This window comes from Oryzias latipes, chromosome 18 (assembly GCF_053564925.1).
Source record: "Oryzias latipes strain Hd-rR chromosome 18, Olatipes_Hd-rR_3.1".
Lineage (NCBI taxonomy): Eukaryota > Metazoa > Chordata > Actinopteri > Beloniformes > Adrianichthyidae > Oryzias > Oryzias latipes.
In genome coordinates this window covers 33,775,596-33,789,413 of record NC_136254.1, presented here as the reverse complement: position 1 = coordinate 33,789,413, position 13,818 = coordinate 33,775,596, and the positions used below count along the sequence as shown (strand labels likewise).

The following is a 13,818-nucleotide window of genomic DNA, read 5'->3' as shown; positions in this document are numbered from 1 at the left end:
CACGTTTTTGTTTTCATTTGGGACATCACTTTTCTGAGTGCTGCAGCGTCAATCAAAACAAAACTGTCGAGCGTTTTCTCACTGATAGGAGGACATACAGTAGAAGGGTCAACGGGGGGTTGTTGATCCCTCCCCTGTATGATAGATGACCTAATGTCATCTATCTTAGTGGTGAAGTGGACTGCAAACTCCTCACAGGTTTTACTGCCAAAGTTGGATGGTGGGCCAGAGGTTGGGTTTATTATTTTATCTATTGTAGCAAAGAGGATTTTTGGCTTTGACTGATTTTCTGCGATGAACTTTGAGAAATAGTCTTGCCTTGCCTTTTTAATGGAATTATTGTAATGCATTAAGGTGTTTCTAAAGATTTGGCGATGTATGGTGAGTTTTGTTTTCCGCCAGTGCCGTTCTGCCCTCCTTGTCGTTCTTTTGAGCTTCCTAATATCTTCTGTTCTCCAGGGAGGTGGAGTTTTCTCCTTAACTGTATGCAACCTTAATGGGGCAACTTTGTCCAGAATTGTTGTGAGTTTATTATTAAAATGTTCAATTGATGAGTCCATAGATGGATATGAAAAAGTTGGTTGCTGATTTTCCAAATGTGAGATGAAGTTTGCAGCCACTTCAGGGTGTAGACGGCGCCTTCTAATGATTCTCTCAGGGAGCCTCTCAATTATGCAGTCATGCACCTTAAAAAATAGACACGAATGGTCTGAAATGCCCACATCCACAACAGAGGTCACTGTGGCCTTCAGGCCGTGAGTAATGATAAGATCCAGAGTGTGACCTCTGTTGTGGGTGGGCACATTCACATGCTGAACAAAGTCCATAACTGTTAAAATATTCACAAAATCACGGACATACATTTCTGAAGGGTCATCGATGTGTAAGTTAAAATCCCCAAGAACCATTATTTTACTAAAATCCATGTATACTGAGGAAAGCAGATCAGAGAAATCAGAAATAAAAGATGAATTATATTTAGGAGGTCTGTACACGATCAAACACAACATGACGGGATTATTGAGTACAATGGCCTGATATTCAAAAGAAGGATATTCATTAAATATGATGTCTTTAAAACCAATACCTGCAGATAAAATTACAGCAGTCCCACCACCTCTGCCTTGTTTTCTGTCCTTATTTGTGAAGTTAAAAAGGGGAGGGGTTGCCTCTGACAGAGAGATTGGTGGACCAGAGTTCCAGGTTTCTGTTAAAAACAGGCCATTAAGATTGTTATCTAAAATAAAGTCATGTATAAGAAATGATTTGTTTGAAAGTGATTGAACATTTAGGAGTGCCAAATTCAGATTGGTTGATTTATTGCTGTGACTGGATTGATGGTGATTGGTTGAGTTCTGGATGTGCACTGTTTTAAGGTTATTATAGTTCTTGATACGTTTCCTAGGGTAGATAGTTCGTGTGGATATAACAGAGGGTATGGTGAAGGTGACATGTGGTGGTGATGGCTTGTGGGATATCTGGCAGGGGGGTCTGAGGGAGTTGACAGAGTTTTGCTGTGGCACTGCAGATGTTGGTTCTGAGGGAGTATTGGGAGTTACTAGTCAGTCCTCTTTAAAACAATGCACAGTGTGTTGGATATTAGCAGTTAAAATATTGGTTCCGAGAGGGCTGGGGTGAAGACCGTCAGGTCGATAAAAAGAGGGGCGGTTCCAAAAGAGATTAAAATTATCAATAAAGCCAAACCTGAATTTGCAACAAGCGGGCTGCAGCCAGGTGTTCAGGGAGAGGATTCTGCTGAATCTAGAGGATCCTCTAGAGAGTGTGGGGATGGGTCCAGAAATTAAAACAGTTTTCCCAGTATTTTTTAAGTAGACAAAGAGGTCCAGAAAATCCAGTTTTGTTACCTCTGACTGCTGCAGTGTGGTGTCATTAGTCCCAACGTGGACAATAATCCGGGTGATGGTGGATGGGAGGGAGGGCAGAAGGTCTGGAAGTTTTTGAAGAATGTACATCACTTTGGCTCCTGGAAAGCATCTGGTGACTGCATTAAAGTATCTTATATTCCTGGTGATGGAGTCTCCGATGATCAAGGTTGTTGGGGTGAAGAGTGGTGGAGGCGGGTGGTTGTGGGACTCGACAGGTGTGGCAGCAGAGCCACCCCGCTCCTCCGCTGCTGTTCTTGGGACTGCTCCTGTGGCGGGGGGGCGTTTTCGGGGCCGCACGGATTGTGATGGATCGCGGGCGGCGCACCGTTCAGTCACCGCGTCCCGGAGGAGTTTTATCCTCCTGTTTGAAGAAGCTTCTCCGCGCGCCGGGCGCCGGGTCTGAGCCGCTTCCGGGGTTCGCTTCCTCGCTTGGGCCCCGGTGAAGGAAACGGCGGCCGCGCTGTCTGCACCAGATCCCCCAGTGTGGTTGCCACTTGAAGCTGTGGGAGAGCATTCCGCTCCGCTGGGCAACCGTGCCGATGGGGCGGGAAATTGTCCTGGTACACTGCCCGCTCCAGCCACGACCACGTCTTCGTTTCCTAGTACGGTGAACCGATTGGAGAGGGTGAGCTGGGGAGGCGTTGATGGTGGTGTCTGCCTCGTCTGGGGTCTTCTTGCACCCCGAACAACAACCTCAGCCCAGGATGGGTGGTCTCTCGGAGTGGAGCAGGAGGGAGGCCGCACACATTCGGCGTCCCACGGAAGCGTGTCCTGGGCGACCGTCAAACGGGTGATCACCTGTGACTGCTTAGCAGCGAGTTGATAGGCGCTGGAGAGGAGAGTCTCTTTCTCGGTGAGTGCATCAGCAAGTTTTACTAGTTCATCCTTAAGCTTAGTGACAGTTTCATTCATTTGGTCACAGCAGCAGTTTTGACAAACCGTAGAAACCGCCATGAGTGCTGTGTCACCTACTGACACATCCACAGGAAGGTCAGGAAGGAAGACTTAAGATCAAGAACAGGGGTGAAGGATGTCATGGAGAAAGTGGTTGAAGCCAAAGGCAAGTGGGCAGGACATGTAGCCCGAATGAACAACCACGAATGGGCTAAGAGAACAACAGAACGGACTCCGTGGGACAGGAAGAGAGGAAGGGGAAGACCGAAGAAAAGATGGAGAGATGACATCGAGCAGAAGGCAGGCAGCAGGTGGACCCAGAGTGCCCAAAACCGTGATGAGTGGAGTAAGATGTGGAGGCCACCCGCCAGCAGTGGCGTGACAGGCTGATGATGATGATGATGATGAAAAGTTTAGCTTTAGTGTGTTCAGTAAATGTTTCTCTTCTTCGGCCCAAAACCTTAAGCGTGTTTTTAACTTAAGCCCTGTGTGACTGAGTTTGACCCCCTGTAATATGAATCTAGAAAATGCATGCATTTTTTTGTGTAAAATGGCTAAAGAGAAGATGGGGAACACAAGAGGAATGTAAAGGAGGATCTGGGATCAAAAACTGTTCGTGGGTGACACCACTCTCGAACCAGGAGTGTCGGCCAGAGCACTACTTCAAGGCCTGGATGAGGCTGTTTCTGTTAGTTGGTGCGTGGAATAAATGACAGCAGGCAGGAGGTTGGCTTCAATAACTGTAATCCACACTTCAGGCTTTACATCCTTTGATTTGACATACAGAGGCAGGTAAATTTCCATAGGTGGATGAACACATGTAGGTGTGTGGTCTCTAATAAACACAAACACAAATATAAACTTAATATGCAACTTAAATCACGTAAAGAGAACAAAGAAGTCAAGAGCGCCCACGTGCGCTTTAGCTCATTACTGACTAATTAACGCTTATTTAGCTGTGCACTATTTAAACATGGTGAATATTTGAACCAAATTACTCCAAGTAACATATATTAACATAAACTTACTTTGTCATCAACGCACACTAAACTTCCAAAAAAAAACTTCTTCATTTCAACCTGCCACGCAGCGGCACTCTCACACGCACGGAGGAAAGCAGACAGGCAGGTGCTGTGCAGCAACACAATGACGTCATCACTCTTGTAATGAGCATGCGTCCAACTCTAAACAGAACTTAAAGGGACAGGAACTTATTTAAACATAATCATCTGAGTCTTTGAGGATGTTGACAAATTTTATATGTGTACGGGGGGAGGGGGGGCTGGTGGGGTTACTCGCCCAGGGAGTAAGTTAGTGTAGAACCGCCACTGGAATGAACAGACATGTAATCTAAATGAATACATTTGTACATCAAATAACAATATAGGGATCAGTAGCTCTCATTGATTTCAGAGTACAGTCCATGTTCATTGATGATGGGTAACAGTGACATGATGGATGATTTTAGCGCTTTATACCGTCTATTCAGCTCACTGGGCGTCTGTACCGTAAACTAGAATGGAAACGCGCATGCGCAAGGTCAGTGACGGCTAGTGACACTCAGCGAGACGCACTTACACAGATGTCAGCTCCAGTAAAACGACATAAACTAGTCTTTAGGTGCTCGATGTTCCCGCTTCTTTACCGTGACGACAGTGGCGTGTTTTCCACGGTGAGGGGGTCTCAGCTGGGTTGTTCCTCTTGCTGCTTCTGATCTTCGACATTTCGTACGCGCGCACAGCTCAATGAGAATCTCGACCCTGTTTAATAGCAGCAGCTCCGTCTTCCAGTCTCAGTCACGGTTCAGGATGTCTGCAGCGTTCTGTTGTGTTTCTACTTCTGTTTGGATGTCTGCATTCTGTCTGTGGTTCTGGTTCTGTTCACATGTTGAAGGTAAGTTCATGAATGTTCTGTTCTTTAGTTCAACTCTGGAGAAAAGTTTCTGTTTGATGTTTAGAAACTTCAACCTTTGATGGTGGCGGTTCTTTCTAAAAACTATTCTATGAACTAACGTCTGAATTTGGAGAAAGTTTGTTCCAATGGATTCAGACACAAAATGATGACAATCTGGAAGATTAGACACAGTTTCATTGAAAAGGTGAGTTTTTATTTTCTGAATTTGAGGCTAAAAGTCCATAAAAATAAATAGCCTAACCCTTGGAGCTCATTTTTTGCTTTGAACATGTTAGTAAACACGAAAATGTGAAATGAGTCTGCGGTTTCTGCGGTTGAGTGTCGGGGGCTCCTCCCATTCTGTCTTGGAGGAGTGGCCTCAAACTTTTTCCGTCACCTACTGGTTTTAAAAGCAGCGGCTCCGTCTTTCAGTTTCAGTCTTGGTTCAGTCATGTTTCCAGCAGAGTTCTGTTGTGTTTCTGCTTCTTCTCAGGAGAAATGTTGAAACTTTGTTTCAATGTATTCAGACGGACAGAAAATGAGGAAAATTTGACACACACTTTCTTTGAATGTCGGACTTTTGTTTTCTTTTAAAAGTAAAAAATAATAGAAAAAAATAAACAATAATAATAATTTGCTGCCCCTGGCTTGTTCTTTTCCTGTTATTAAATTACACTGTTTTGTATTGGAGCGTTGTGATCAATAAAGTTATTTTAAAGACTTGAATTTGCCGGTTAAGATCAACTGAGTGAGCATGCGCGTTGAGTCTCTTTATTTAACTACCATAGAACTGAACTTTTTAGAATGTTATTGATCCTCTGGAAGAGAAATGATCTCGATTCTATAGTTCTGCTAATTCATTTTGTTTTAATATTTTTTTTCCGTTGCAACAGTCTGCTGCAGTTGTCCTATTAGCTCAGAGTTAGTTTAGTTCTTTTGGTTCGTTATCTTCTTATCATCAGACCATTTTAACAGACATGCACCTTTCTTTACTCCTGAATGCAGTGGTTCTTCTCATTCTCCGTTTTGACTGTTTTCCTCCACTTTGGTCTGAAATCTTCTGCTGGTGCATCGTTGATACAATCAGCTGGAAAAGAACACAGTCGTCTTCGTCAACCTGAAGATGCTGGAAAGTCGTGGGAGGAATAGCAAGTAGCAAACATTAGACCACTCCCACCAGTGAGAGGACTGATCTAGTATCTACTGACAGTTCATCATAGTTTCTCATCCGTTTACCAAGTCTAACGTCTCTGTTCTTCACAAACTCTGAACAAGTCTGTGTTTCAGTCTTAGTTCAGTCCTGATGGATGAATTCTGGTCTGTTTCTGCTTCTTCTCTGCAGAATTGTTGAAAGTTGTTTCAATGTATTCAGACAAACAGAAAATGATTAAAATGTGGAAGATTTGACACACAGATTATTTGTACTTTGAACTTTTTATCCTTTTTTTTGTTTAAACCAAAGTAAAAGTCTGTTAAATTTGTACCAAAACTTCTGTTGTGAATCTTTCAAACCATGTTTTAGTTTGTTTTCCTCAAATGTTCCTCAGAAACTGAGTATTCAGTCAGTGATCAAAGACTTTAAAGTAGAAACTGTTTTGGTAGAAATGAGGTGAAAGACTGAAAACATTTGACTAAATGAATAATCATCAGGAATCATTGATTGAAATGTGTCTTTAGATAGAATTAGAAAAGACTATTGCTTTAATCCTCTTTACTCATTTCTGGATTGGATTCTAGTTTGGATTGGACTTTTATTTTGAAAGGATTTGTCTTTGGTCCAATCAAAGTCCCATGTCCTTTGGTCTGATATCTATGTGGACAGAAATACTTTGGATCTTTCAGAAGCAGAAATCAAAGATTGAGAAGACATTTTCACTTGGAGGTAAAGACTCCGATTTAGAAAAGTTTCTTCCTGTTTTCTTTGTTTCCAGGTGAACCAATCATTGCTGCTCCTGGTGATGATGTCATCCTGCCGTGCCGCCTGGACTCTCAGGAGGATCTGCAGGATCACAGCGTGGAGTGGACCAAAGTGGACATGAAGCGTTTTGTGTTTCTGTACTGGAACAGGCAGACCATAACTGAACACATGAGCGAGTCGTTTATCCCGAGAGTGTCTCTGAACCAAGACGGACTAAAACGAGGAGACGGGACGTTAAAGATCAGGAACGTGTCGCTCCAGGATGAGGGGAAGTACAGCTGCTTCATTCCTGGGAAGAACTTCAGGGAGACGGTTCAGCTGGTTGTTGGTGAGTTTGCTCTGCAGGTTCTCCCTCACATGAAGAACATTTGTCCTGAACAGCAGGCAGGAAATGATGTCATCTCTTTGTTTCAGAGCCAAACAGAGTCAGAGCTCCAACCATGGAAACATCCCAGGTTGACATCATCTCCACTCCAGATCCAGGAGGAGACCGGATCTGGATCAGTCGCTCCAGACCGGCTCTCTGGATCCTTCTTGGACTTTTTACCTCAGTGATCCTCTCTGCTGTTTGTGTTTGTGTCTGTCAGAGGAAACAACCAGAAGTGAGTCCTGAATTCTCTGATCTCTCATCTTTCTGCAGGAATCTTCAGTTTCTAACATCCTTTGTTTTCTTCATGTAGGGTCAGGAACCTCCTCTGGTCTGAAGACATCCCATCTCTCCAAAGCTGCTTTGATCGTCTTCAAGGATTGAAGAGACTTTCTGAAGCTGCAGCCACATGGAGACGCTACACGCCCGTCACCGTTGTGTTACCGTGGATGGAAACTGGTCCATGAAGACGTGACGATCCTCTGGTTCTGACCCGTTTCTGCCTGATGGTTGGAACTCCTTCATTTATCTGGAGAACCTTCTGGATCTGTTTCTGCGGTTCTCAACTCCTGAACTCTGAAGGTGTGCTGGATCACCGTAAAGTCTGAAGGTCTGAGGTTTAGGACGATGTTTGTGGATCTCAGTGGTTTGAAGTGTTGATCCAGGTTGATCTGAAGTGTTGAGAGTTTGGTTCATGTTCTCCTTCAGGAACCGACCCACAGCAGGTCTGTTCAGGTTCCTGTGGTTCTTGGTGTTCTTCTAGACAACATCAAAGGTGTCTGTGAGCTAAAATGTTGGAAGTTCTACCAGAACAAAGTGAAATGAACACAGACAGACAGTTGAAACCTGAGAGTCTCAGGGTTTTTTCAAACTGAAAGTGACCTCAAGAGGTCGTGTCATAAAGGGGAGATATTGTGTTGTCTGAAAGAATAACCCGTCCCTGATATTTATTATTATAGGAAGGATTTTGCTGTACTTTCCTAAGAATAATAATGGATTAGATTCATCTGCGCTTTTTTTCTTGTTGCTCAAAGCAACAGTGTGTCCATTATTCATTCATACTTGGTGATGGTAGCTACTGTTGTAGCCACAGCTGCCCTGGGCAGACTGACAGAGGCGTGGCTGCCAGTTTGCGTCTACGGCCCCTCTGACCATCACCGGGTGAACGAACCGCCGACTCTTATATTTAGACTCTTATTACCTGCAATAAAAAAATGCAAATTGTTCAATTTCTATAATTTGACATCTATTTATTCAAGAAATCGATATTTCACTGCAGAAAAACAACTGTGAAGTTAAAACTATCAAATAAAAAGATGACCCCTCCTGCGTTTCTGGTCTGGATCTTTTTTTCTCTTTCTTGCTGGAACGTTTAGACGTTTCTCCTCATCTGGTTCCTCTGATGGTTCCGTTCTTCAGAGGCTGGAAGTCATGTGACCACACACCTGTTTTCTCCTGTAACCATCAAACACAGCAGTCTTCCTCTCCATTCAGAGTTATTCTCAGAGAAATGAAGGTTTTCTTTTCCCCTGGATGGAGGAGCAGCTGACAGACGTTTCCATGGAAACCACTTCCATCTTCCTGCTTTGAATCTTCTGTCAGAAATACTGTCAGGAAGATGTTGGAGCTTTGATTGGGTCTTCTGGTGTTCCAAAAGAGGACGATGTCACACTAGACACCAGAAAAGTGTCTCCACTTCCATCATTCCAGAGTCCGTCCAGGAAAAACCTTCAGCTTTCATTTCCAGTTGGTTTTCTGGAACCAGCAGCAGGACCTCTGCTGGGATTTGAGCAGAACAGAAACAAAGCTCCTGAAATCCAGGAGACGACTGCAGCAAAGTCAGACGGATCCCAACCGTAAATTTCAACCAGAAGGACGCTTCATTTAAGGAGGAACTCATTCACAGTCCAGAACCACAGAGAAGAAGACCAGGAAGGAGTCCATCCATCAGAGGAACAGATCATGGAGATGTTGGAGATCAATGCAGGGAAGCAGATGGAGACGCTGAGAGGAGGAAGAGTGATGATGCTGCTGAAAGGAGGAAGAGGTTGGAGACACCAGGGAAGAGGAGGAAGACCAAAGAGGAGGTGGATGATGGAGAGAAGGAGGACATGAGGGTGGAGGATGCAGAGGAGAAGGTGGGATGGAGGGGCGATGATGTCACTAAAACGTTGGATTAGAGTCCAAAATTCTGGTTTTTCAACAGTCTGACCCTGTTCTGGTCCTCTTTCACAATAAAAGTCCAGGTTTATTTTGCTAATGCAGTCTTTAAACAGCTGAGAGTTCTAATTTTCAACTTTCTTCTGTCTTTTCTTTTCTTGTGAAGCTCTTTGTTACCCTGAAGGTGTTGTAAAGTGATTTATCAATAAAGCTTTATTCATTCAAAGGAGGCATGAATCCAACAGACAGAAAAATCTAAATGATGAAATGTTTTCTTTGATGCTTTCAGCAAATGTGGTTTCCTCCAACATCTGGGTGGATCAACAGTCAGAACATTTTCTAGAACAGCAGATGAATCCCAGCTGTTCAAATCCTCACCTGATCAATAGAAATGATTGATCCTGATCACTGCAGCAACCAGGGTTTTTTACAGCCAAACATTCCAGTTTCTTTGATTTGAGGGGAGGGGGGGGGTGTTCAGCAGCCCCCTGTTCTCCCCCTGTAGCTCCGCCCCTGAGTTCAGGGGTCTTCAACCTGAGACTCCTTTGTTCCTTCATTCTGACTCTCTGGTGTTCTAGAAAAATGCAAACAAGTAGAAATTTGGTTCAATAGTTTCAGGTAATGAAGGACAGAAGGACATTTCTATGAATAGATATTTCTAAAAGGATTCTACTCCAATGATGTCATGTTTCTATTTAACAGCAGAAGCAGAGAAATGATGAATAAAGTCAGAAAAATAGATTTGAATTGTTTTCGTTTCATTGCAGTCAGTCTGCTGCAGCAGGAGGAGCAGATTGTACAGAGTGTGTTTTATTTTGAAAGGAACTTGGATTTGCTGCTGTCAAAAGAAAAGGAAGTTAGAATCAGAATTAATAGATAAATATAACATTGTTATTATAAAATGAATTTAAATATTTGAATGCTGCTTGTTCTGTGATTAAGGCGGAGGTTCAGCGATGTTTCTTTCATGTGTTTTCTTCGAGAAGCCGATGTTTATTTATTTCACTGCATTGATTCCTGGGAAAGTCCCACTGCGCTACGTAGGAGGCGTGGCTACCATGTCGCACGACGTAAGTTACGTAACACAGCCACCAGCGTGGTTTATTAGGAGAAGCCCTGTCTCCCATTCAAGGTTCAGGTATGATCGCAGCAGAGTTCTCGTCTGTTTCTGCTTCTCCTGTGTGGATTTCTGCATGTGTGTGGTTCTGGTTCTGTTCACATGTTGAAGGTAAGTTCATGAATGTTCTGTTCTTTAGTTCAAGTTTCTGTTTGATGTTTAGAAACTTCCACCTTTTATAGTGGGGGTTCTTTCTAAAGACTATTCAATGAACTAACGTCTGAATTTGGAGAAAGTTTGTTTCAATGGATTAAGACACAAAATGATGACAATGTGGTAGATTTGACACACAGTTACTTTCTAAGTGGGACTTTTATTTCTTTTTTTAAATGTAAAAGTTTGTTATATTTCTACAAAAAAATCTGCTCTGAATATATTATCAGAAACAAACCTGTGCAGTAGAGACATCTGCCCCTATATTCAAATAATCATAGTGATGCAGACGTTGCAGCAGAGAAATGTAGGTTTTTGGTGCTGCAATTCTCCTGAAACAGTCATCCATCTTTATAAGTTAAAGTGTTTTGGCAGAAGTTTGTGATTTCATTCATGACTAAATTGATTCTAGTTTTAATTCATTCTGGAATGATCTCTTGTTGGGTCTAATATCAAAGATTATACCAAAGGAATCTGGTTTGCTTTTAAATCTCTAGCTCATTTTGGCCAAATTTCTTATCCACAAATGTAAATATTCTAGTCAGAAATCACGTTTCATTGTATTCTTTTCTGAAATAAATCTGTACAATAATAGTTTTCTAGTTCTGAGAAGCAAAAAGTGATCAGAACCGTCTGTATGTGAAAGATTCAATGTTTTGTTGTAAAGTATAACCCACTGGCTTATTTCTAATTCTATTCTTGTTTTTAATATATGTAGATGTGATATTGTTCTCTTATTGTATACCTCAATGTGAATCTCTGTAAAATAGCATAAAGTGCAATAACTTTTATTAAGAAAAAAGAACATGATTAAGTTTTAGAAGATGAATGTTAATTTTCAGATTTTTATTTTGTTGCCACTCAGTTGACTTTCAGTCTTTGATCATATTTGGTCAGAGGCGTGGCCTATCAGACAAAGATCAGACCAGGTTTGACAGCAGCGTCTGCTTGATCTGGAGAACCTTCTGGATCTGTTTCCTGATTTCTGATTCTGGAGCTTCGACCAAAAAAGGAACCGGAACCTTTATACCTGCTCGTCTGCAGTCTGCTTGTTTCAGTCATGGTTTAGTCAGTTTGCAGCAGAATTCTGGTTTGTTTCTGCTTCTTCTCTGGAAAATTGTTTAATGTCCGTTTGAATGTATTTAGACGGACAGAAAATGATGAAATTGTGGAAGATTTGACACAGTTTGTACGTGGAACCTTTTATCCTTTTTTGGTTTAAACCAAAGTAAAAGTCTGTTAAATTTGTACCAAAACTTCTGCTGTGAATCTTTCCAAACCATGTTTTAGTTTGTTTTCCTCAAATGTTCCTCAGAAACTGAGTATTCAGTCAGTGATCAAAGACTTTAAAGTAGAAACTGTTTTGGTAGAAATGAGGTGAAAGACTGAAAACATTTGACTAAATGAATAATCATCAGGAATCATTGATTGAAATGTGTCTTTAGATAGAATTAGAAAAGACTATTGCTTTAATCCTCTTTACTCATTTCTGGATTGGATTCTAGTTTGGATTGGACTTTTATTTTGAAAGGATTTGTCTTTGGTCCAATCAAAGTCACATGTCCTTTGGTCTGATATCTATGTGGACAGAAATACTTTGGATCTTTTAGAAGCAGAAATCAAACATTGAGAAGACATTTTCACTTGGAGGTAAAGACTCCGATTTAGAAAAGTTTCTTCCTGTTTTCTTTGTTTCCAGGTGAACCAATCATTGCTGCTCCTGGTGATGATGTCATCCTGCCGTGCCGCCTGGACTCTCAGGAGGATCTGCGTGGTTTCTCAGTGGAGTGGACCAAAGTGGACATGAAGCCTGATCCACAGGGCCGCATTGGTTTTGTGTATCTGTACTGGAGCAGGCAGACCATGACCACAGTCATGATACCGTCGTTGATCCCAAGAGTGTCTCTGGACCAAGACGGACTAAAACGAGGAGACGTGACGTTAAAGATCAGGAACGTGTCGCTCCAGGATGAGGGGAAGTACAGCTGCTTCATTCCTGGGAAGAACTTCAGGGAGACGGTTCAGCTGGTTGTTGGTGAGTTTGCTCTGCAGGTTCTCCCTCACATGAAGAACATTTGTCCTGAACAGCAGGCAGGAAATGATGTCATCTCTTTGTTTCAGAGCCAAACGGAGTCAGAGCTCCAACCATGGAAACATCCCAGGTTGACATCATCTCCACTCCAGATCCAGGAGGAGACCGGATCTGGATCAGTCGCTCCAGACCGGCTCTCTGGATCCTTCTTGGACTTTTTCCCTCAGTGATCCTCTCTGCTGTTTGTGTTTGTGTCTGTCAGAGGAAACAACCAGAAGTGAGTCCTGAATTCTCTGATCTCTCATCTTTCTGCAGGAATCTTCAGTTTCTAACATCCTTTGTTTTCTTCATGTAGGGTCAGAAACCTATGGAAACCTTTAACAGACCCTGAACCCACACAGCCTCTGGTGGCTGGAAGTGTTCATCAGTGGATCCATCAGTGTGAATGAGACTGAGACTGGAAAACACTGGAGGACAAAGTCAAACAGGAAATGGATTTACTTGAACAACACTTTTACCTCAAAGGACCAAAATGTTTTGTTTCCAAACAGCTGAAATACTATTTCTACTTTGTGCAATATTTTGATCAAATGACTTTTTGAGTTGAAGCTAAAATGTGTTAAAAAGCTTTTTGACCTGCTGTTTGTGAATGAAATCAGATTTCAGAAATAAGAAGGTCTAAATGAATGGAATGTATTTCCTGTGTGGATTAGAACTGTACACGGTGAAATGTGAGCACAGCTGATGGGGTTGACTTTGACTGGGGACATTGTCTGGTGGTGGAAGGAGAACTTAGAGGATCTCCTCAATCCCACTGACACGCCTTCTTTGGAGGAAGCAGAGAATGAGGACTTTGGGGGGAGGCTGTCCATCACCCAAGCTGAGTGTGAGATTGACAGGTGGATCAGAGCGGCGTCTGTAGTTATGTGGTCGCTGTATCGGTCCGTCATGGAGACGAGAGAACTGAGCCAGAAAACAAAGCTCTGAATTTACCGGTTGATCTTTGTTCAACAAAAGAACCAGGTTCTGAATACAAGTGTCTGAAATTGCTGCTAACCCGGTCCGGGATAAGCGGAGGAAGATGGATGGATGGATGGATGGATGGATGGATGGATGGATGGATGGATGGTGTGAGAAATTTAATAATTATACAATGTTTAAAAGTGAGCAGACAATTATAAGAATTGTATTCTTCAATTCTGCTCCTTTCCAATCGTGGAAATGTTCAATCATGTACAATAAACATGTAAACATATTTGATTGTCAATATTTGTGAAAGGAAAAAATAAATTAATACAAAAATGAACAAAATCTTGTAAAAGTTTGTGTGTTTGTTTGTGTTGAGTTGACGTTCTAGTTGGTGATGACACAGTTGTTCAGGAGAACATGGAGAATTGA

General features: G+C 42.4%; 3 protein-coding genes across 9 annotated transcripts in view; 2 read left to right on the top strand and 1 right to left on the bottom strand.

Annotated features, from left to right (window-relative positions):
* The window catches only part of LOC105357641 (myelin-oligodendrocyte glycoprotein), a 33,558-nt gene extending 25,271 nt beyond the window's left edge, over positions 1 to 8,287 (top strand). For 2 of the 3 annotated variants that reach the window (XM_078935847.1, XM_078935848.1), the window contains exons 2-4: positions 6,605 to 6,919; positions 7,006 to 7,193; positions 7,272 to 8,287. In XM_078935847.1, coding sequence (XP_078791973.1) covers positions 6,605 to 6,919; positions 7,006 to 7,193; positions 7,272 to 7,295 — 527 coding nt within the window. In that variant the 3' untranslated portion in view covers positions 7,296 to 8,287. Of the gene's footprint in view, positions 1 to 4,322; positions 4,674 to 6,604; positions 6,920 to 7,005; positions 7,194 to 7,271 lie in introns of those variants that run through there. The other variant, XM_023965975.2, reaches the window with a different exon arrangement.
* Positions 8,261 to 13,818, bottom strand: part of LOC101161542 (myelin-oligodendrocyte glycoprotein-like) — a 48,482-nt gene continuing 42,924 nt past the window's right edge. The window contains exon 5 of one of the 4 annotated variants that reach the window (XM_023965979.2): positions 8,261 to 8,413. In XM_023965979.2, the coding sequence (XP_023821747.1) occupies positions 8,374 to 8,413 (40 nt within the window). In that variant the 3' untranslated portion in view covers positions 8,261 to 8,373. Of the gene's footprint in view, positions 8,414 to 8,823; positions 8,990 to 13,818 lie in introns of those variants that run through there. The other 3 variants (XR_002875258.2, XM_078935842.1, XR_013650852.1) reach the window with 3 other exon arrangements.
* LOC111949250 (myelin-oligodendrocyte glycoprotein-like) lies at positions 10,235 to 13,731 on the top strand. Of its 2 annotated transcripts, none has more exons than XM_023965983.2 (4): positions 10,235 to 10,346; positions 12,088 to 12,423; positions 12,510 to 12,697; positions 12,776 to 13,731. In XM_023965983.2, exons 1-4 carry the CDS (start codon positions 10,259 to 10,261, stop codon positions 12,809 to 12,811), a joined length of 648 nt encoding a protein of 215 aa, XP_023821751.1. In that variant the 5' UTR covers positions 10,235 to 10,258; the 3' UTR covers positions 12,812 to 13,731. The 2 variants fall into 2 exon arrangements, with proteins under 2 accessions (XP_023821751.1, XP_078791970.1); XM_078935844.1 differs by having other exon boundaries at positions 12,510 to 12,731; positions 13,498 to 13,516.

Excerpts from the sequence above, each read along its gene's own strand:
- LOC111949250 (XM_023965983.2), top strand. The coding sequence starts at position 10,259 with ATGATCGCAGCAGAGTTCTCGTCTGTTTCTGCTTCTCCTGTGTGGATT. Across the intron at positions 12,424-12,509 it reads GACGGTTCAGCTGGTTGTTG|AGCCAAACGGAGTCAGAGCT; the intron begins GTGAGTTTGCTC and ends TCTTTGTTTCAG. Across the intron at positions 12,698-12,775 it reads GTCAGAGGAAACAACCAGAA|GGTCAGAAACCTATGGAAAC; the intron begins GTGAGTCCTGAA and ends TTCTTCATGTAG.